General features: G+C 36.9%; 1 protein-coding gene across 2 annotated transcripts in view; it reads left to right on the top strand.

Moving 5' to 3' along the window:
* PDZRN4 (PDZ domain containing ring finger 4) overlaps positions 1 to 21,305 on the top strand; it is a 372,961-nt gene that overhangs the window by 330,381 nt on the left and 21,275 nt on the right. For both annotated transcript variants that reach the window (XM_043563340.1, XM_043563341.1), the window contains one exon: positions 20,839 to 20,937. In XM_043563340.1, the coding sequence (XP_043419275.1) occupies positions 20,839 to 20,937 (99 nt within the window). The remainder of the gene's footprint in view (positions 1 to 20,838; positions 20,938 to 21,305) is intronic.

A 21,305-nucleotide genomic window follows, 5' to 3' on the forward strand; every position in this document is an offset into this window, starting at 1 on the left:
ATCCTGCACGATCTGTCCTCTTTGATAAATGTTCCAGGGACTCAAGACAGTCACCTGTCAAAATTGATAAGTGAGGCAGCAGCAGGGACTGCAGTCTTATTTGTAAGGGCACAGCTGCCAGCACTTGCAGCCTGCTTACCTCTAGACGGGTCTGTCTCGCTCTGAGACTTTTCTATTTCCCCCCCAAATAGCCCCAAAACACATTGAGGCTATGCCTACCTGTGCGAGATACTCATTCCAGAGTAGTCTGCAAATGCCGGAGGAGGATAAAGAGGCTACTTTCATTAGACTGTTTCACAACTGAAGAGTTTCAATATCTTTAAAAGGGAAAGCATGAGCCTGACCAATTCTCTGTAGGCATTTAGCAAAACAGGTAGTAAATTCTGTGAAATAGAAAAGCCCAAGGGATTACTGGGCAGTGTACTTCTAAAATCCTAAAATGCTCATTACCGCATGCACAGAAGGTATCTGAGGAATAAGGAGCCATTTTTTTATTAAAAGGACTTAGTTCTGAACAATAGAGTGACTGGTGTTTTTAAATTAAATACACAGGAAGGCACTTAAACTTCATCCTCTGCTTTTGTGAAGGAAAGAAATGAGAGTCTCAGAGGACCACCCCAGCCCTGATGAGAAGTCCACAGCACAGTTCTGTACAATGAACTTTTTCTTTGTTTCTTTTGTCTTTACCAATGGGATTGTGGTTATCTCTGTACATGAACACATTGCTTGCAGAATCTAAGATGAAAAGAGCCAAAATCTAAATAGAGCAACAGCAGGATTTTGGTCTACCCATGGTGTGGTCATTAACAAAACTTCCATTCACACTGGAGACTCAAAACTTCTTAACATGAACATTTGCTTTAAATGAGATGCTTGCAGCAGTTAGGGAAACTAATTATGGCAGACATCCAGTAGTTCTTGTTGCCAGACCATTCTGCCTCACACTATTTACGACACTGTATTTTAAAAATTAAACTGATCTTTTTTTCTCTCTCTCTAGAAAGCAAATAATGATTCTTTGAAACTACAGTGATCTTCACCTTCTAGCACACGGCGGTGAATGGGCAGGTTTTCTCTGCCACACGTGTTCTACAATTGTTATAACCCTGGCAGTGTTCTAAAGGTTTTGCCTTTCCTTTACTGCAGATTTCCTCTACTGCCCAATTGACAGTTGAAGTTCAATTTTTCACTGAGATTTGTTTAAGTCCTTCCTGTGATACAGCCTTCACATTCTCCTGCTGAGATTTTTTCCAAGACCTAATAGACCCCATCATTAGAAAACATTTTACAGTACTCGAATTGGCTTTCCTTATGTTGAATTACAGCCAGTGTTTCCTCTACATTGCCCATTATAGAAGTAATTTGCAGAATTTCTGCATTTTAGCCAGAAACATTCAGAGGGAGTGACTGCCTGGGGTGCTGGATACCAGTGGCATTGCCAAGCTGGAAAGGACAGAGCCCTAGGGCTGGTGTATGTTCCAGAGGAGGGTGTGTGCGTTTCTGAATTTCCATGTGTACCCAAATTACTATCTCTGTAATTACACATGTTTCTTGTCCCCCTTGTAAATTCATGGATACACATGCTTGCACAGGCCATTTCCCACACTCTTACTTCTCCTAGATTAGATATGGAGTTAAATTTGGATTCTCCTAGTGGTTACAGAATGGCACTTTTGTGCTATAGTAAACCACGTGCCCATGTGCCTTCTTTTGTTTGCAAAACCAGTATCCTTAATATCTAGTATCAGACACACTTAAAAGTGTTTTATAGGAGTTGTATTGGATTTTTGCATTCATTCATGGAATTTTTATTTTTTACATCATGTGCAATAGTATAAAAGAATTATACAATCTCTTCCCTCGGTAAACTAGCATCTATTACCCATTTTAAGTGCACAGATAACAGTTACCAGTTTCCTTACAAAATGCCTATATTTAGGTGAAACACAGACAGTAAGAAAACAGGATTTTTTTTCTGGCTGTACACTCTCCCCCAGTCGTTTGGGTTCTTCAAGTCACCTCTCAAAATCCTTCCAGAAACTTCTGAGAATCCTCAGGGTAGGTCACATATGTGTTTTCAAATTGCCTTGTTGCTACTCAATAAAATCTGACGTTTTCTTTCCTTCTGGCATCAACTGTGATGACCATATCCTCTGCTGGACCTAATGTTCTCGATGTGCACTTTCTTTCCCTCTCTCCATTTTGGATTGTCCCAGATGGCTTGCTCAGATCACTGCATACACTCCATGCTGTGTTCCAAGGGTTACCTCAGGGAGAAGTGTCCGTTGCCTATCTTTATGCCTTGGGTGTCATAAAGAGCTAAAATATGTCTTCTATATTCACTTGATTTCTTTTGTACTTTTAGGACAAAGGCCTCAATCTGTAATGGCAGGTCTAAAAAATAGTCTCAGTAATGCTATGTTACATTGTCAACTTGCCTGCAAACAAGATGCAATAAATACCTGCCTAGTCAACACCTAAGTGTAGAAAAAGAACATTACCATGGCATTGCAGCCCTGTGGTGGCTTCTCCCTAATCCTGTCTCCTTACCTTCTCCCTTAGGAGTAACCAGCATCCTGAATTTTATGCCTGTCGTTATCTTGCTTACCTGTATAATTTTGAGACATAAGTTTGTAGTTCTAAACAATATGTTCTTTAATTTTACATCTTTAAACTTTTTTTGCAACATACTGAATGTATTCTCCTTAAACCTGTATTTTTTATTCAGAATTACGAGCCTTGTTCCTAGTTGATCCAAGATGTTATATATAGCTGCAATTCACTAATGTTCACTACTAGGTAGGATTAACATTTATGAAAATGGCATAGTTTATGTGCTCGGTGGGCATTTGAGTTGTTTCCAGCTTCATAATATTACAATGCTGCTATGAATTGTTTTGCATGTACAAACTAGTGAGTATTAGCACTTTCTAGGGAAACTCCTGGGTATAGGATATACACGTTTACTAAGCAGTGAGTGCCTGGGCTGATTCTAACTCCTACCAACAGCGTGAAGGTGCTCCTAGGTGCCACATTCCCAAAAACACTTTAGACTTATGATTTTCTCTAAAGATAATTTTCTCCAGTTATCATATTGTGATATTCAGTTTTCTCCAGGTATCATATTGTGGTTTCAAATCTCCTTTCTCCTAAAAAAATTTTAAAATAAAATCTCCTTTTTCCTGATGATTAATAATGCTGAGCATCTTCTCATATGTTTATTGGACTGCTCAGTTTTCTTCTTCTGTATAATACCATTTCAATATTTGCTCATTTCTATACTGATTTTTTACTGATCAATTTTTTAAGAGTTCTTTGTGCCCTAAACTGTGAAATCAATCCTTTATTTAATACAAATATTTGTGTATAATACAAATATCATTTCCCAGTTTGCAACTTGTCTTTTCACTTTTTTATGGTACCTTATGATAAGTAAAAGTTTCTAATTTTAATATCATAAAATACGGTAATATGCTGCTTCATGGTTAAGGCTTCTTCTATCTAGTTTAAAAAATCCTTCCTGGGGCACCTGGCTGGCTCAGTTGGTTAAGATTCCCACTCTTGATTCCAGCTCAGGTCATGATCTCACAGTTCATGAGATCCAGCCCCCATGTTGGGCTCTGTGCTGACTGTACAGAGCCTGCTTGCGATTCTCTTTCTCCTTCTCTCTGCCCCTCCCCTGCTCATGCATTTTCTTTCTCTCTCTCTCTCTCTCTCTCTCTCTCTCAAAATAAGTAAACATTTTTAAAAATCCTTCCTTCCCAAATGAGTGGTTTTTATTTTGTATTCTAAATTTTTAAAAATAATTTTGCTTTCGCGGCGCCTGGGTGGCGCAGTCGGTTGAGCGTCCGACTTCAGCCAGGTCACGATCTCGCGGTCCGTGAGTTCGAGCCCCGCGTCAGGCTCTGGGCTGATGGCTCGGAGCCTGGAGCCTGTTTCCGATTCTGTGTCTCCCTCTTTCTCTGCCCCTCCCCCGTTCATGCTCTGTCTCTCTCTCTCCCAAAAATAAATAAAAAACGTTGAAAAAAAATTTTTTTAAATAAAAAAAAATAATTTTGCTTTCACTTTAATCTTAGATTCACAGAGGTTATTTTTTCACATTTTTGTTATTTTTATTGTTGATATGACATGAATGAATGAATAAATGAATCTCAAAAAGATGAATGGGTGAGGAGAAATATGGAGAGAAGGGAAGTTAATTATTTGGGGGTTTTTAAGTTTTTATTTTAATTCCAGGTAACATACAGTGTGATATTAGTTTCAGTTGTATAATACAGTGATTCAACACTCCATACATCACCTGGTGCTCATCATGAGACGTGTGCTCCTTGATCTCCTTAACACCTGCCCCCATCCCTCACACACAGATTATTTTTTATTATGGTTGGAGTTTGGGGCCCAAATTTATTTATTTTTTCACTGTGGATTACATGTTCTCTTAGTACTGGTAATTAAAAGTTCACATTTTGGGGGCACCTGGATGGCTCATTCGGTTGAGCATCTGACTTCAGCTCAGGTCATGATTTCAGGTTTTGTGGGTTCGAGCTCTGTATCAGGCTCAGTGCTGACAGCTCAGAGCCAGGAGCCTGCCTCAGATTCTGTGTCTTCCTCTCTCTCTGCCCCTCCCCCACTCACACTCCGTCTCTGTCTCTCAAAAATAAATAAAAACGTTAAAAAAGATGTTTTTTAAGTTAAAATATTTTAAAAATTAACATTTTGTGTGTGCCTGGGTGGCTCAGTGGGTTCAGCATCCAACTCTTGATTTTGGCTCAGGTCATGATCTCACCATTCGCGGCATTGAGCCCACCTCTGGGCCGACAGTGCAGAGCCTGCTTGGGATTTTCTCTCTCCCTCTCTCTCTGCCCCTCCCCTGCTTGTGCTGTCCTCTCTCTCTCTCTCTCTCTCTCTCTCTCTCTCTCTCTCTCTCTCAGAAATAAGTAAATAAACATTAAAAAAAATTTTTTAAGTCCACGTTTTTCTTGATATGTAATTACAACTCCATCATAAATCAAGTTTATGTGAGTTTGTTTCTGATCTCTTGTGTCTGTTCCACTGGTCAGTTTGTCAAACTGTATGCCATACTATACTGTCTTAAATTGTATTGTAACTTTATTAGAAGTGCTGGTAGCTGGCTGGATAATTCTCTTCCCCTATTCTTCACAAGTGTCTTCAGTATGCCTTGTCATTTGCAGTTCATATAAATTTTTTAATTATCTGTGCAAGCCTATGGCAATGTTATAGGGAATTTGAATTTCTTCATCAATTTGCAAAGAATGAACTCTTTGTAGTATTGATTCTTCCAATTCATGAACATGAGCTCTCTTTTTCTCTAGGTCTTTAATATCTTCCAATAGATTTTATAATTTTCTCCATAAGGTGCTTACACATCTTTTTATTAGCTTTATTCCTAACAATTGCTATTTTTTCTGCAATATTACATAATAGATAAGAGCACAGACTCTCTAATCCAGTTCTTCCCTTTTCTAGTTGTGCTTTGAGAAAATCACTTAACCTCTTTGTGTCTCAATTTTCTCATATATAAAATGGGGATGTTTATATACCAAACCTTTGGAATCATGAGAATTAAATGCAGTGTAAAGTGCTTAAAACATTGCCTAGCACAAATTAAACTTAATGTGTTTGCTATTATTGTTAAGGAGAATATTTTCATAATTGATTAATTCACACTTGAAAGTAATATATTTATTCTTCATTTATTGGGAATAATATTCCGTAGCTCTACATTAGATCAAGATTGTTAATCATATGGCTCAAATATTCTATATCCTTAAACTTATATTGCCTGATCTACCTATGAATCACCATTATAGTGATAGATTTGTCAAACTCTATCTCTAATTCTATCATTTTTTTTTTCTGCAACTTGAAGTCGTAGTTTGAGATGCATCTGAGTACAGAATGTTTATTTCTTCCTGGTCAATTTAACTTTTTCTAAAAAAAATAAAAAATGTAGTGACTATTTCTTCGATGACCTTTTCTCTACAATATATTTTATTATATTGCTAACATAGCCACACCAGCTTTCTCTTGGTGTTTCATGACATACCTTTTCCACTTTTACTTTCAGCTTTTCTGAACTTTTATGTTTCACATGTGTTTCTAAGCATCTCTTGCTACAAGTGTTTTTGTACAGTTTTTGTGTAGTTGGGTTGTTGTTGCATTAGCGGTGGCAGTTGTTTTGTTTGCATTTGTATCTTGTCATTTTATGTTGTATAACGACACCATTTGGTCTATTTATATTTCTTATAATTATTTATAAATTTGGACTTAATTCCATTATCTTGTACTGTACTTCTTTTGTTTTTTCTGTTTCTTTTTCTCCCCTTTTTAATCTTTTATGTGAATTGATCATGTTTTTCTCATTCCATGTTTTCCCTTCCACTGGATGAGTTCTGTTCTTTTAGTCCTTACCTTAGAAATCTTAGTTTACCAATTTTTATAATTAAATAATATTTTTACCCTCCTCCTAAACAAGAACACAGGGAATCAAGGACACTTAAACTCTAACCACATCCCTCCTGATTTATATGTTAACTTGATAAACATTTTAATTTGTTCTGGACTTATTTCAACCCTTTAAGCCATTGTACACAATATAACTTGTTATATACACTCCATTTTTGTTTAGCTTATCTTTTCATTTGTTTTTTCATCTCAGACCTTACACCAGAATTTGCCTTCTGAACTTGAAATATTCTTCCTGTAGGAAGAGTGTGCTATTCGCAAAATATTTTGGTTTTTTGTTTATATGAAAACATCTTTATTTTAATTTTGTTCTAAAAAAGATATTTCCCCTGGATATAGAACTCTAGATCAGCAGATGTTTGCCTCAGCACAACAAAGATACGATCCCACTGTATCTTTACTCATACGTGAGACAGGTACAATTCACAATAAAGATACTGATTCCTGGATTGGCAGATTAATGGTTTTCATCAGTTCTGGAATATTCTCAGCCTTTATCTCTGTGTTTCTTAACTTCTATTTCTTATTTTTAATTTCTTTGTCTCTGTGTGCATTGTAGATAATTTTGTCAAATCTATCTACTAGCTCACTAATTTCTGAGTAATTCTCTCCTCAGAGATATCTATAACTTATTTTTTATATTGGTTATTTTTATACCCACTCTTTTCTCATATTTGCAATATTTTTCTATTTTTTCATTATATTAAACCCCCTTATATATATTTGTAATGTCTTTGCGAACATGATGCCTGTTAATTTTTTTCTCCTGTGAAATCTGACTCTTAGTGCATTGTTTCTTGTGTGTTTTATGAAATTAGGCTGCGAGCTTATTTTTATTCTAACTTTATCTCTGGTCTCTTTGAGCCTGGGTTTCTCCAGCCAGAAAGTACACGTTTGTTTCTGCCAGTATTTATCATGATCATTCCCATGTTATAAAAGTTATTTGGAGTCAATATTCCATTGTTTAGATATTCTCTTATTTAAGAATTACCATATTGAGGACATTTATGATATTTTGCTATTATGAATTATACAGTAGTGAACAGATGCTGATATACGTCAGATGCTGATGTTTTTGTATGTAGTTACCAAACCAGACTACAGAATACATAATGGCATGATTGAAGTTAATTTTCAAGTGGCCAAAATGATCACACTAATCTCATTGACAACAAATAGAGAAACATGCTTACTCTTCAAAGGCCCAAGGAAAAAGCAGTTCATAAAGCAGTTGGGCAAATAACCATAAAATAATTTTTAATAAATAAGTATGTTAAATATAAATAAAACATTTAAAATTGACCTGATTATTTCATCTACCCAATGTCATAAAATACTATTTAGATTCTTTTAGAATGACATAAATTGGCATCATGATTATGCAAACATATAATTATATACCTATGCATCCAGCACCAGGGAAAGTAAACCATCTAGAATAAAGACCAATACGTATGTGTGGGAATACATACATTCTTTGAAAATTTGCCAACTCGCCAAAGTCTAAAACAGCATTCATTTGCCATTTTTAAAAAAAGAGATGGTAAGATAATATCAGTGCTAACTATTTGCAATCCACTGTTTATTTATGACTCCTGTGGGTACAGAGGAGTTGTGAGGAAATATAGAAAATTTGTGTGTATATGAAATTTTTGTGTATGAAATTATGCCATTAAGTAATGTTATATGAATTTTGTGGGAACTCCTCCAGTGTTTAAGAAGGTGCATACGTCCCCAAAATGAACTTTCTCCTTTCTAAGGATGAGTGTTAAAATTCATACCTTGCTTCTTGATTTAAAAAAAAATCAAATATCTTGAATTTTTTGGAGAAAAGGTAAAATGTTGAGTAAAGCTTTAATTTCAACATTCTATGACCTGTTGTTATATTTTGGAATAGATCTGTTTTAGGGTTTAAGTTCCGTGGTTAGATGAGCTATATCAGTAGAGATAAGAGGACACATTTAATTACATAAAAGTGCTACTTTACTAAACAAGTACAAAAACACACAAAAAACTGGGGAACAATCATTGTGACATTTATGGGCTCTTAACAGGTTTAAAAGTCTTGTACCTTTTCCTGCTATGATGACCACAGGCAAATCTCCCTAGCCCCCACTATAAAATAGCTTAGAAAAGGCTTACAATAATAGCCCAGTGCCTCATTAGAAAAGCCTGTATTTCCTGCTTCAGTAACCAGCTGATGGAAATAAAGTTCATCTTGTCAACAGGTTTATTTATTTCCCATTCTTCTTCTTCTTTGCTAATCTTCCTTTTATGTTTCCTTAATAATACATACTGGAAAAGTTCCTGAATGCTTTTCAAATAAAAAGAAGTTCTGGGGAGGATTGACAAATTTCTGTTGTGTCAACATAGACACGGGCGTCTCCCAGTCTGGAATCCAATGTATAATATCTGAAAAAGATGAATGTAGACCCTCCTCTTCTCATTCATCAGATCAGGAGATATTCAGGTCTACTAATTGGTTTTAATGCATGTTATTAGGATTTTATTGCCGGTACAATAAAGACACAATGCATTTCATGTATCATAATAGACTGGCATTAAAAAATAACTAGTAGGGCTGGCTCCAAAAGAAGGAATAGAAAAGGAAAAGTCTAGAATTGGTGCTAACAAATTAGTTCTTTGGACACTTTGGGATCGTGACCAGTAGCCATATGTAGAACCTATGAAGTATGAAATAATGCATGAATTCAGGATCAGCTGTCACCTACAATTAGTATGTATTTACCAGAAAAAAAAAAAACTATTATTGTTATACATGTAGTACTAATCTGGAGATGTGGAACTCCAAGCATCTTTTAATAATTAATCTTGTGGGTCAGATTTCTTACTGATCATCAAATGCTACAATGAAGTACCATATTTTTGTGTGTGGTCATAATAGGACAGATAGTAGTTTGGATTTTCATAATAAGAAATTTTAATTCACTATTTGATCGTGTTTTCAACCGATGTCTTAAACATTTATTATAAAAATATAATAATGTGAAAAGACTACTTATCTTCATCTACTTCCAGGAACAAATTTACTCCATAATATGTTTCTATGTAAAATCTTTGTAGTTTGTGTGCAATTTTTACAATTAATCTTCCCTATCTCTGAAGAAAACAGTGGTTTGCATTATTTTTCATCAAAAAATGTCATTGCATACCAACATATTGACCCAACATGAAACATACATGGAACGTCAGCTGATACATTTAGATTAATATCTCCATGCAAGTTCAGAAAGTAGTTTTTGTTAACATGTCTCAGATGCTTTCCTTACATTAACCTTTAGCCCAAGTTTACAGTAAATCTGCCATCTCTACTAAACTCTGTGCCCTTGGGAGCAGTCTTTCAGTCCTACCAAACCAAAATATGCTCATTCATGGGTTTATCTTAGACTACAGCTCCGTACTTCTGCATTCTGCATTTTTCACCAGTTTGTCCGTACTCATGTGTCTTGTCTCTCAAGGGGCAGGCAGTGTCTCACCCTCTTTGCCAAACACTTATCAGGGCTTCCAGTGTTCCAAAAGGTTGACTGCTGATGACATTGTTTCCCATTAAAATAAAACAGTGATAACCACCATAACTTGTCATCCAAAGTTGATATTTATAACCTATTTCAGTCCTAGTTTACTCATTTCCCTGGAAGATGCTCCTGAAGATCATTTTGTGCATGTTTAGATTTAGCTTTTATTCCTTTCCAATGCTTACTGTGCCACCTCAAGTAGCTATAGATCATCTGTACAGACCCTTCTATTTAGGTAAAACATATTTTGCCTTTCTCAAGTAAATGTCTGCCCCTTCAAAACAACTATTCTTACTTTAAAACAGCATCCCAAACAGGTGGCATCTCTTTAGCTGATCTCCTTTACTGAAAACATGGCCAGCTCAAAAGCATGACAGGAAGCACAGTCATTGAATCAGGGACCTACCAGGGCACAAAGGGTCACCCTGTCCTTTTCGACTATTCACTTTGCAGAAAACACATTGCTAATATCAAAGAAATGCTGTTAATGCTTTCTTTTGAAAAGGTGGCTTTTCAGTAATTCAAAGGAAAGATAGCTTACAAATGCCAGGAGTGGCGATAACAATAAGGACAGCCGGACAATACAAGCAGTATTATCTCGGTGATAACAGGTGTTTGAGCCTCTCAGAGAATGCACAGTACTTTTGTATGCAAGTTAGTGCACTGTTCCTTCTTTTTAAATTTACTGTACAAAGGCAGGGTTGAGAGAATATTTAAACATTTTTCAACTCGAGCCCTTCCCTCCTAGAGTCCTCTATTCATCTCCCTGATTCAGTGTATGGTGGTGCAGCTCACGTCAGCTGTTCAACCTGGTTCCTGCCTCCACACATCCCACCTGTATCACAGGCTTCCGTCAGCTTCTCTCATCCCCCGGGATGATTTTGGCACTCACAACACACTCTCCTCCCTGCATGCCCCATACCCTCCATCTCAGGAGATAATGACTTAAAGAGTAATAGAAGAACCAGAGAGACAAGAGTAGAAAAAAAAAAACTATATGAAAGTCGGGAGGCCTGGTTTCCACTCCCACGTCTGCCACTAAATTACCCAGTGAACGTGAGAAAGTCATTTATGTCGATAAAAGGTGGAGGGCAAGTTAACCAGTGTCTAAAATCCCTTCCAAATAGTTCTATGAAATAAATTATGCTTATATTACTTTCCTTAAAATTCAATCAATATTAAAAAATAAAATAGGGGGAATTTATGCTTCTGCCTCAGTTGAGTATCAAGAAAATAAGTCTTTGCTTTCTCTCAGTTGTCCTAATTTCTGTTCATGGTTTATGGATGAGAGAAAGCTCATACATTTTCATACTGACCTCCCTCCCCTGTGTCTGGCCAGAACTTCCATTACAAGACATTGTAGAATTGGTCTACCTAGCCTATGTCTCTAACATTGTCTCAGTAACCCCGTGAGCACCTTTTGCTGTAGCCACACTGAACTCATCCTCCATAGAAAGGGTACCTTATCTCTGTAACTTTCCCTGTCTTGACTCATCTCTTGATTCTTGGCTCATCTCATTTATGGTGGGAGTTGGGGGGGGGGGTGGGATATGTGTTTTACCACTGTGGTTAAGGGCCATGAGTCTGGAGACAAACTACCTGGGCATGAATATTGGCTCTGCCACTTGTATGGTATAAGGTCCTTGGATAAGTCACTTATGCTCACTAATCTGTTTCCTTACTTGTAAAGTAGAGACAGTAATATCTACTGCTTAAACTTGTAGCAGTCAACAGGGAGTAATCAACGTACAGTGATTGACAGCTTACCCAACACAGCAAATGTTAGCCATTCTTGTTACAATTTTCAGAGTTAAAAATAAAGGAAGTGTGGTTTCAGATAAGATATGAAATTTAACAAAAAAGTAGCTATCCCACATCTGATGAATGCCAAGACACATTAGTGAAGCCAGATCAGTCATTCCTCTGGAGAAACACTTCCAAAACTTTCAACATCACTTGGAGTAAAGCCAAAGTCCTTATAAGGCCTTCCAGGCCCTGTATAGTCTGGAGGCCCTTCACCTCTGTGATCTGATCTCCTACCCACCCCCCAAAGGCCTCAGCTCTCGAGTGATTACCATCTGGCTTCTTCCCCCAACCTGCCAGGCACATTCCTGGCATTTCCTTTGAATGCACCTACTGCCTGGGTTGCTTACCCCATATGACCACATGGCTAAATTCCTCATCTCCTTTCTGATTCTGTTGCAATACCTTCTCCTTGATGAAGCTCACCCTGACATCCTGTTTAAAGTTACAACCCTTCGGCTTACCACATACCACATTGAGCTATCATGAGTTCTTTTTTGCTCGTGTCTCAATGAGTCTAGGCAGTGAGCTCTTAACTGACCACTAGACTAGAAAAGTGTATTGATAAAAAAAAAAAACTTTTCAAGTAAAACAAAACAAAACAAAAACCTGTATTCAATTTCTGATTTAGAAAAATAGTTGCTAAGTGACCTTAGGGAAATTACTTAATGCTGGCCCTGAATTTCCCTATCTATAAAATGAAATTATAATATTTACTAAAATTAACTGGAGCTCTCATCCAAGAGACAGAAGACACAAAACAAATGCTTAAAGAAAGAAAGGAGATATAGTGGCATACCAAACCGAAAATTCCAAGAGTTTGCTCTTTCAGGCATAACTTGATTCAAGGGCTCAGATGATGCCACTAAATTTCAGTCTTTCTCCATCTTTTGGCTTTTATCTTTTCTCTACTGAATCCATCCTCAGGCTCTGTATATTGTGGTAAGATAAAGCTTTGAGATGCTCTTGATCTACATTCTTGCAGGTTTAAGTACAACAGAAAAGACAAGTGTTCTTTTTCCAATAGTTTCAACAAAAGTCTTGGGGCTGATTTTGATAGGCTTGAATTGGATCAAATGCCTATCCTTAAAATAATCACTAAGGAAATAAAACACACTAATTTGCTAACATCTAGGTCGCATGCCTGCCCCTGCAGCTGGAATCAGTCCTAAAAACATATAGAAGGAGCAGGATGTAATTCTGCACAAGAAATTTAGGGTCATGTTTCCAAAGAGAGAAAAAACGAGTGCCAGGTCGGCCAGAAATTCTTATACCATGGATCACACTCTCATATTTTTATAAAACTGAATTAAATATAATTTGTAAACACTCATGAATAATGTTGATACATAAACACAATGGTCGATACATAAAAGTTTCTAATGCTGACTATAGTTCTTGGCACATAGCAGGTGCTAAGAAAATGTCAAGTGAATGAAGTGAATCAGTAAAAACTGATCTGGTGGAGTGATTCTTAGGATGAGTAATTTACAGATAATTTTCATTTATTTTCAGTTAACTCCCTGGTTAGCTTTCTTGTTGGCAGAGATTGTAAGAGACTAAGTGACATCTATTGTTTTTACAGCTTTCCGAATGTATCCTACTGAATATAATACTATTATACTCAGGCACAAATATAGAAAAAGCAATTTCAGCCTGCATCTCAACCCACTATAGCAGTTAACTCATCCAACGAATGCATATGGGGCTTCAGTTAAGTTTCCAGACTACGCTGGTACTGAGAATGTAAACAAAATGACATGGCACCATCATCAAGAGCTGGATTTCTTTGTTTCATGTGTAAGGATTATAGGACATAACAATAAACATAGCAAAGAACTGCTTATAGAATAGAAAAAGAAACAGGCAATTTAAAAGAGTAAGCAACTTACCTAAATACATATTTGCTGATAGAAAAGAAAAATATAAGTGATAGTACTTTTCAAGAAGTTAGTAAGCATCTGTAAAATTCTGAGAGAATTTTAGGGGCTTTACTTAAGAAAGAGGGATGGGGAGGGATAGCATCCAGAAAGTATCATTTAAGCTAAGAGCTGAAAATGAGAAAGAACTTTATATGGAACTAGAGGGAGGAGCTGTTGAGAATTCAGGCTTGGCGTTTGTGCTAGAAAGTGAATCCCAGCTCTGCCTCTGACTTCCTGTGTGACTTTGGGAACATAACTTCTCTCTTTGCCTCATTCTCTTCATCAATAAAATGAAAATAATAGTAACTGTGTTAAATATTGATAAGATACTACTTTCCTCTAAGCCCTTATCTTCTCTTGTATAAACTGATAACATTCCCCCCCCCCCAGCCTTCCTGTCTCTTATCCCCTGCAACTCACCCATGATACTACTGCCGAAGCCATTTTTCCACACTGCAAATCAGACTGTGTTACTTCTTGTACAATGATTCGTCTTTACTTTTTGCAAATTATTTAGTACGGTGTGGCCATCCTTCCATGATACGGTCCTTGTCTACCTCTCCAGTTTTATTTTTCACCATGGCCCCTCACCACCCCTGTCTTAACCCTTAGATTTACACACATTAACTAAAAGTTCTTATAACTTGGCATGTTGGCTGCTAACTATCTCTGTAACCTTTGTGTAGTCAGTGTTCTCTGCCTGGAAATTTGGTTTTGGTGAATGCCAGAGTCAATTCTATTATCTCTTCCAACACACTCTTATTAGATTCTTCCAGCAGGCCCCAACCTAGAGCTGACCACCATACCAGATATATTGGATTTCCTCTTGCTCCACCCCAAGTGAATGATAGTAATGCTTTGTAGGTATGTATGTGGCAATGGGAATGATCTAATGAGAAAGGGAAACTGATAATATAAGAGAAAGGGAATAACTGAAAGAGAAATACTCATGAAAAAAAAATGTTAAAGGAGTGGCTTATAGAGCATGGGTGGAGACATTGGCCTTTGAGACAGTTGGGCCTCCCTTTTTCATTGTAATAGAAGGACAGCCCACAGCACAGATCGAGGTGAATTTGGATTGATACACTGAGTGGAAGGAAGAAGCAGCAGTTCCTATTTCATAGTTTCCTTTTTCTCCATGAAGCATGGGACGGGGTACTGGCTAAAAGTGAAGACAGAGAAGACACCATAGCAGATTTGCAGAGAAGGGGGGTATAAAATACCAGTCTGGGAGACTGGAAGGTTGAGGTAGTAGTAATCTAGTGTCCAAAGGGCTGTGAGGCAAGGTCATCGATTGAAAGTGAGGAGGTCCTGTTGGAGATTTGAGAAGAGAGGAAGGGAAGTATAAAGTGATTGTCGGGCAGCATTGATGGCCAATTTGAGATTTGTGTTAATGAATTTACAGTGAGAGAGTCAGTGTGGTCAGCATCGATGTGCATTTTCCTGCAGGACCATACAGCTGCTCAGGTGGGAACATGGGGAAGTAACATCTGGGTTCACTCATGATTGACTTTTTGCTGGATGATATGGTAGAAGCAGAGAATGACAAGGGAGTTGTAGATTTTTCGGAAAGATTGTCATGGGTAAGTGTGGTTCTAAGGCATGCAAAAAGAGATAGGAGGGCATGAAGGAATTATTGAATGTGAAAAGTGGAAGAGTCAGTAGGTTCATGGTCTAGTGAAAGAGTAAACATGCTGAAGTGGGAATTCAAGAGTACCTGTGCTGATCAGACAGTGGAGTGCTGAAAATAGATATTTTAAAAGAAAAGCAACTATGGCAATGACCTTTTATGAATAGTCTTTTCTACACATTGTGTATGGCATGTTGAACAATTTTATGAGGACCTCCTCCCCCCAAAACTAACATATAAATCAGAAAGTCCAGCCACAAATGACTGTAGGTATTTAGCAATGGCGTTAGTAAGCTAATCAATGATCATTTCCATGTTTGTCCAAAACTCAGGAGTCAGCTGTGAATAATCCTGGACTTCAGGATTTTTATAAAGGTAAACCACATGATCCTAACACCTAAAAGCAACTGTTTTCTCTAAAGATACAACAAAAAAATAACTGACATAAACAGAGATTTTCCCTAGTTTCCTCACATGCCATTGTTCTTTGTTTTAGATGGAGCAGAACTGTGTGAGAGGCCATTGAAAAACAGTTGTTCATACAGTTAGAATGATTTTCTAGTTGCCACAGCAGAGGTAACAATACATAATTGGAGTATCACTCCTCACATACCCTGAATTTGTTCCCTGTTTCTATTCCTGGTCCAGAATTACTGATTACTGGCATCATGAATCTACCCTCTCCTGATTAACAATATAAACAAAATTAATTTTTTTGTGAAGGTATAAAATTCATTCAAAATGGGAAGTTTATCACTTCCTAAGGTGGCTTAAAACACACGATGAGAAGCAGACAACCTGGACCCAGAAAAATGTGATTTCTCTTATTTCCCAAAGGATCTAGGAAGCTCCTAAGAGGAGAAAATTGGAGTATTAAAATCTGCCTACGTTTCACAGCAATATCATTGATAAGGAAAAAGTAGTTGATGAAGGACTTGAGTTAGGGATGTTAGTACAAAGATGTTACCATATGACCTTACTTTTACCCTACTGTCTCTGTAGAAACATGATTTACTTACTAGTTGTACAACTTGTTTTAGATGTTTGGAGATGGGTGTGTGAGCCTGTTGTTGCCATAGTGATGTGGGTATTCCAGGATTTTGTTATTTATTTCTTGCTAAGTATTATACCTGGTTTCCACTATCAAGATAATGATATTGAAGCCATATTTTCACAGTAGACTATCTAGCTTCCATTAGCTGTGGGAGTTAAAGTTTTTATACTTCCCATTATTTCTTTGTTTTAAATAAGTGTTTTGTTGGAACAACTCAGCATGGTATTCCACTAGTTACTAATCAACATTACAAAATGTAAGACAATGATATATGATTAATACTAAGCTTGTATAGTAGTGCATCTGTTGTCGTATAAATATAAACCAGGAATATAAAATAAATAAAATAAATAAAATAAAATAAAATAAATAAATAAAATAAAATAAAATAAAATAAAATAAAATAAAATAAAAGGAAGATATGGATACAATAGACCCCTGTATCCCCTGTTTCCTGTGATTATCAGTTGACATCAATGACCATCCTGTCTGGCCCTGGTTCATCTTCAGACTTACATAGTACTGATTACCTCTGAAATTTTCTCCTCATGGCTTGGGCCTCAGAGCTCTTTAGGGTTTGGAAACAGTTTGCCTTAAAAGCCATTGAAGGTACTTTCAAGCCGCATTCTTCCTCCAACAACATAGTCGTATCTAGAAAGCAAAAGTATGGATTGTTTTTTTCTTTTTAAGTTCCTGGTTTCTCGTTAGACCCAAAAATAAAATATGTAAAAGTTTCACAGTACTGTAGGGCAACTGATTTATGTACAAATCCCATTCTTTCTATGATTGGAAGGATGTTTCACGGCAAGCTTTACTAACTTTAACCTTCTACTCCACCCTCAGTTTCCATGCAATTCGTTTCTCACAGGATTAGAAACTATGCTTTTATTTCTTAAAGGGACTTTATACATGTTCCCAAAACATAGCATCTTAAAGCACATTTAAGCCAGATGAATGTAGTTTTACCAGGTATATGAAGTGACTCTTCTACTCCAGTCACAAATGACTTCAGGATGGTTAGCAGCACCATCGTGCATGTCTGGCTTTGATTCGTATATACCTGTGAATTGTCTCTGTGGAGAAAATGTACAGAGGTAGCATTTCACTTTTATGTTTTTCATCAAACAGCTTGCTAGTGACAGAGGGAAAGGTATGAAAGTTGTTAGGGAAAACATTCTCTATTACCAGGAGGTTGTTTCTTCAGAAGTCAGAGGCTTGTGTGCTTTGTGAAAGGAATACTAAATTAAACCTGTACTAGAGAATTTCTTTCAGGTAATCAGGCTTTACAAAGCCACCTTTGCCTCATACGAACAAAATGCTCCACAGGTAGCTGCTTAGAAGTTATTTCATCATAGAATTAAAGTCACTTTGATTCCAAAATGTATGCTTCTGTTGTACTAATAGGAAATAGGCAGTGTCTGAAACATTCTCAACCAAAGAACTAATGGCAAGTCCACATTCGTTACTGGTGTCGGATGGTTTGTGGGATCCAGGAAATCTCACTTGAGCCTCCTTCAGAGCCTGGAATCCTACCACCACAAGTTTAGTCCTTTGAATTAAGGCTTTGTATTTCCAGCCTTTATTAGTATAAGCCAAACCCTAAGTGGGCAACATTTAAAATCATTATTAATGCAAGAATCAGACTCTTAACTATAGAGAACAAATATGTGGTTGCCCTAGGGTGGGGGGATGGGTGAAACAGGTGATGGGGATTAAGAGTATTTCATTACAATGACCACAGAGTAATGTATAGAATTGTTGGATCACTATATTGCACCCCTGAAATTAATATAACACCGTATGTTGAACATGCTGGAATTCAAAGTAAAAATCTAATGAAAAATAATTATTAGTGATGATCTCTTTAAGACATAATTTGTCAATTTTCTTTATATCCTAAGAGCTACTTGTGAGAGAATAGACGATAACATTATACGCCCAATTTTTCTAGGGGATCGGGAAGATGGCAAACCTGAAATTCGAATGGCTGCCTGGATAGGCATATCTCTAGGAACTCCACCACGCAGTTAGAAAGAAGTAGGAGGGTGCTGAGTGTCTTTAAAATGGGATGTCAAAAATAATATCGAAACAGGGAGGGGGACAAAACCGAAGAGACTCATAAATATGGAGATCAAACTGAGGGTTACGGGAGGGGCTGTGGGAGGGGGGATGGGCTAAATGGGTCAGGGGCATTAAGGAATCTACTCCTGAAATCATTGTTTCACTATATGCTAACTCATTTGGATCTTAATTTTAAAAAATGAAAAATAAAATTGAAAAAAAAAATGGGATGTCAAAATGAAAGATGGTGGAGGAAACTTTGAGACCTATTCTACACTTTTGCTTAGGTCCAATACGATGACCATATTGAAAAATTATGTTGGCCCAGGATCTTAGTCTTCTTTTCCTTGTGATTCTTGAGTAGATGCTTTGATCTGTGGCACTGAAATCTTATGGGTGGATTCTGCCTTTCTTATCTAAATAGATTGGTTCCATTTTATTGCAAAACATTTCATCGTGCCTCTTCTAAGCAAACACCAAAGCCGTGGCACAGCATTGAGAATGTAGAGAAAACACTCACAAAAGCAAAGCTCTTTCTACAAATGTCTTCCCACAGCACAGGGAATTTCTCCCCTGCTATTGGAAGGACACTGAAAGTCAATGCATTTTAGTTTTGACTACAGCTCCTCATTTGCTTTAATTTAAAGGTCCCAATCTCAGTTCTTTATGGAGTGTTTAGGTTTCCTTGTAGGTCTCTTAGGAATCGTAAGCTTCTTTACTCTTTAACTGTATACTGCACTGCTGTAATTGAAGCTCTTTTGTTGTTGTAATTTCTTCCTAATGTTACAGTTTCAGTCAAGTGTTCTTTCCCTCTGGAGGCATTAATTATGCCCAGTTTTGAAAATGCCCTTGCTTAGTGTATACTTTTTACTTCCAGTGCCAAATCATACCACTGGTTCCTATTCTTCCCCAAGGTGAAAGGGTTTACCACCTTTTTTCTTTACTGTTTAGCACTCACCATGCCCTTTTTCACCAGTTAGAAAGTCATTCTTCATAGTTTCCTGAAGTTCACCAATTTATGGTACCTATCTCAGGACAGAGGATCTAAATTTTGTTTTGTTTGCTATCAGCTATGAAAGTATTGGTCAGTAGAGCTTATGAGGGTCTCCCCTGGCTAAGGATTTACCTATGGTTTATAGCTTGTCATTAAAATCAAATGGTTATTTTCCAATGGCAAAGCCTTCACTGAGATATAAAATTGAAAGGGAGGATCCTTCTTCAAATGTAGCAGAGAATAGTGGAAAATATCCTCTTGTTTGAAGTTAGGTGATTTTTCTTTTATTTAGTCCTGGTAACTGTTTCAGATAAAACACAGTTAAATGGATTCTTACTATAATCACACTTAATAACCTTCTTTTCATTCACATACACACATGCATACACACATACACACACAATCCATCTCCCACTAAAGAGGAAAGCCTACTTAATTATTTTTTTACAAAAAGTTATATACTCTTCATCCAATTAGGAACAAGTTCCCCATGATGAGGACATCAATTTGTCTTTTAGTGCTTGGAATTAAGCGATTTATCCTAAAGTCATCTGTTTCTGAGAGTAGTACAAGTCTATTTCATTATATAAAAATGAAGTACACTGAAATTTATTATTATTTTACTGAACATAAATCAGGAAATAGATTCAATATACATTACCTAAGGACTGACATTTCAAGCCCCTTAGCCATGTGTTTCAGTAAATGTGTTTCCATGTTCATTTACTGCTACATTTTGAATCATTGCCTCTGCCCATATGACTGCTGATGTCTCTCCCTTCAGCCTGAATGAACCCATTTCATTCCAAGGGTGAGAGCATCTACAAAATAATAGAAAACCTTGGCCTGGGCTACACAAAACACTTTCTTATTATCATACTGTACAAAACTCAAAAGAAGAATTGATAGAGTCCAATGTAGTATTTTTGTATTTGGACTTTGTTTTATTAAAATATAAATAAAATCGCAGTGTCTCCCAATATTTTTATGAACATTTCTCTGCCTACTTTGACAGTCTCAGATATTTTATTGATTCCATCTTATTGATTTGTGTATATTTTATATTTTATTGTATAATTTTAAGGGGTTTTCAGTTTATGATTTGATACAAAAGAATTGCACTTATCTCTCCAATTGTACAATGAAAATTTGAAACATTGGCTTGAATATACATACAGAAATACACATTGAAGGTAAATTTGGGTGATCCTGGTAACATAAGTTAATTTCAAATGCTGGGCAATAATTACAAAAAGCTCCCAACATGACCCGGAGAGTATCAGTGAGTTCTCCATTCTGCTGTGGGATTTCTCTCTGAGATAAATGTCGTTCTATGTGTGTTTTTCTCTCAGGAGGTCGAGCTGTGTCGTGTTAGCAGTCAAGAGAAGCTGGGCCTGACAGTCTGTTACCGAACGGATGATGAAGAAGACACGGGCATTTATGTCAGCGAGGTAAGAAATGCCGAGGAGGGTAAGGAGGGGGAGGGAGACTCTGAGGAATGGAGTCAAATGACTGGCAATGAGAAAATCCTTGGGAGGCTTGAATGTGAAGAATTGGCCATGTTCCAGTACTTGTCACTTTCAATTAGGAAAGTAAATTATGTTGCCCAGGTAATGTAATTATTATCAGCCTGTTTAATGTGGACAGTTTCACCACAGAATCCCAGTAAGGAAAAGTGCAAAAATGGGAACATTGCCTGAATTTGAATAAATTCCCTAAGGATGCAGAAATTCAAGCAAAGTTTTCGATGAGAAAACGTTTGTCCTTCCATTCCCTTTATCAGTGCTGTTAACAAGAGCACTGACTAATTGCGTGTTAA

Source organism: Prionailurus bengalensis, chromosome B4, assembly GCF_016509475.1.
Source record: "Prionailurus bengalensis isolate Pbe53 chromosome B4, Fcat_Pben_1.1_paternal_pri, whole genome shotgun sequence".
Classification (NCBI taxonomy): domain Eukaryota; kingdom Metazoa; phylum Chordata; class Mammalia; order Carnivora; family Felidae; genus Prionailurus; species Prionailurus bengalensis.